The 2,779-nt window shown below is 52.3% G+C and overlaps 1 protein-coding gene across 1 annotated transcript in view; it reads right to left on the bottom strand.

The window, feature by feature from the left end:
• Window positions 1-2,359, bottom strand: part of LOC105527245 (chromosome unknown open reading frame, human C11orf96) — a 14,697-nt gene extending 12,338 nt beyond the window's left edge. The window contains exon 1 of the mRNA XM_011963555.1: window positions 2,233-2,359. Within this exon, the coding sequence (XP_011818945.1) occupies window positions 2,233-2,359 (127 nt within the window). The remainder of the gene's footprint in view (window positions 1-2,232) is intronic.
• Between the last annotated feature and the right edge of the window lie 420 nt (window positions 2,360-2,779).

The raw sequence follows: 2,779 nt of genomic DNA, 5'->3' as shown, positions 1-2,779 counted from the left end.
TCAGGATGGTCTCGATCTCCTGACCTCGTGATCCGCCCGTCTCGGCCTCCCAAAGTGCTGGGATTACAGGCTTGAGCCACCGCGCGCAGCCAAAACAATTTTTAAGTTGGTTTGTATCAGTCCATTTTGCGTTGCTATAAAGGACTACCTGAGACTGAGTAATGTATACAGAAAAGAGGTTTGTTCGGCTCACCATTCTGCAGGCCGTACAAGCACAGCACTAGCATCTGCTTGGCTTCTGGTGAGGCCTCAGGAAGCTTTTATTCATGGCAGAAAGTGAAGCAGGGGCAGGCATGTATCACACAGGGAGAGAGGGGGCAAGAGCGATACCTGGCTGTTTTAATTAACCAGCTCTAGCGTGAAATAACAGAGCAAGAACTCACTCCTTTCTGCGGGGAGCGCACCAAGCCATTCATGAAGGATCCACCCCCATGATCCAAACACCTCCCACCAGGCCCACTCCAACACTGGGAATCACATTTCAATATGAGATCTGGAGGGGACAAATATTCAAACCATATCAACCCCTACATTTTACAGATGGGAAAACTGAGGCCAAGGGCAGGAAGAGGCTTTTCCCAGAAGCCAGAGGCAGGACAAAGATCCAGAGTGCTCTATGCCAGGACATAGGCCTGGTGTCTTTATGGACACTGACCACCTTGCCAGCCCTTACCCCAGGCTAGAGCGGAAGAATCCAGGGCTTCGCAGGGGCTGGGGGCCAGGTGGGAATCCAGCCCTGCCTCTGGCTGCTGGGACAGACGCTCTCGGGAGTGCCTTCCTCTCAGGGCTGCTCCTTCTCTGTTGCTTTCTCTGTGTTTCCTCTTCTTTCAACAGTGAGAATGGCCCAGATTGAGGTCCCTTTCTGCCCTCCTCCCTTTCCCCAAGTCCTTGCTCTCAATACATTTACACAGAAATTGCACCATGACTGTAAGACCTGCCCAAAGCCCACATAAGAGGCCAGGTACGGTGGCTCACACCTGTAATCCCAGCACTTTGGAAGGCCTGAAGCAGGAGGATCACTTGAGGCCAGGAGTTCAAAACCAGCCTGCACAACGTAGCAAGACCTCGTCTCTACAAAAAATTTAAAAATTAGCAGTCAGGCATGGTGGCTCATGCCTGTAATCCTAGCGCTTTGGGAGGCCAAGGTGGGTGGATCACCTGAGGTCAGGAGTTCCAGACCAGCCTGGCCAACATGGCAAAACCCCATCTCTACTAAAAATACAAAAATTAGCTGGGCATGGTGGTGGGTGCCTGTAATCCCAGCTACTTGGGAGGATGAGGCAGGAGAACTGCTTGAATCCAGGGGCAGAGGTTACAGTGAGCCAAGATCATTCTAATTCACTGGAGTCTGGGCAAAAGAGTGAAACTCCGTCTCAAAATAAAGTAAAATAAATAAATAAATTTTAAAAATTAGCTGGGCATTATGCCGTGTGTCTATAGTCCCAGTTACTTAGGAAGCTGAGGTAGGAGGATCATTTGAGCTTAGGAGGTTAAGGCTGCAGTGAGCCACAACTGTGCCAGTGACTCCAGCCTGGGCAACAAAGGAAGACCCTGTCTCAAAACAAAAGCAAAAAACAACAAAAATCAAGGCCACCCACGCTCTTTCCTTCGCATCCACACACTATTCCGTAAGAATAGCTGCCGGTACTGAGTCAGATACATTTTGTCTCTCTCAATTCTTATAACAACTCTGTTTTATAGAAGATGGAGAAACTCAGGCTAAGAATTTGCCAAAGGTCATGTAGCAGTCAGTGGAGGAGCTGGGACTAGAACCAGGTCTACTGGACCAAAATTGCCACCACAGCACCACCCTGTCTGGCTGGTTGCTGGCAGTCTTTCCTCTGAAGCATCTTGGATTGGGCTGGCAAGAGCGACAGCCAGCATGAGGGCAGGGGCTGCCTCTCCTACCTTGTGTTGCAATGAAGGGAGGAACGCTGCACTCCCAAGAGGGAAGAATATTGGAAAGGCAGCTTCCACCCTTCTCCCAGCCTCCGTAACTCTCTTTCCCAAGAGCGGAGGAATGACTCATAAGTAGCTTGGGAGAAGGAGCTGACCTGGGACATGGGGAATCTGGCCCTTTCCTGCCCACTCTGAGCCGCTTGCCTACAGAGAGTGGCTGCTGCCCAGCTCCTGTGTCCCCCATGGGGAAGGGATGCCTGGGAAGGGCCAGCATCCACCTTTGGGAGACACACCTGGAGGCCCACCTCCTCTGCTCCCCGCTCGCAGGCTCACCAAGGGAGGCAGCGATCCTCCTGGCAGTTGGCAGAGACCGGGCCTGCAGCACAGACTGTTTCCTCGGACAGGGTGCCCCGAGGCCTCGATAGGGTGAGGGCATATCAAGAAGTCTGACTGTGGTCATGGAGGTAAGCCAAGGTCTCCTGGCCTTATCGGTAATAACCTTGATATGCGGACCTTGTAGCTGAGTCCTGTGTCTGTTCTTCTGTTGTTTCGGCACTCATGGGAAGAAGGGGTGTTACTGGCACTAGAAAATCCAACATCTTTTGTTTTCACCATTCCTAGAGGTGCCTCCCAGGCCACATGTGCAGCCTCTGACTTGGACTCCTACAGTCTCTCTCCCAGGTCTTCTCACCTCTGCCAAGTCAGCTCCTATGCCTGATGTGGGCCATCTTCCTCCCCAACCATCTCCCCTCCAGTTCAACACAAGCGACCAAGGGGTCCCTCCCTGCTCATCAGCCTTTCAGCTGTCACTTCACAGGATGCTCCTCCCCATTCTCCAAGTGCCTCCCCAACAGGCAGACTTCCCTGGCCACCACCTCAC

The sequence above is a fragment of the Colobus angolensis genome, unplaced genomic scaffold (assembly GCF_000951035.1).
Source record: "Colobus angolensis palliatus isolate OR3802 unplaced genomic scaffold, Cang.pa_1.0 Scaffold61, whole genome shotgun sequence".
Classification (NCBI taxonomy): domain Eukaryota; kingdom Metazoa; phylum Chordata; class Mammalia; order Primates; family Cercopithecidae; genus Colobus; species Colobus angolensis.
Note: the sequence above shows the minus strand (reverse complement) of the source record. Positions and strands in the feature narration are given on the sequence as shown.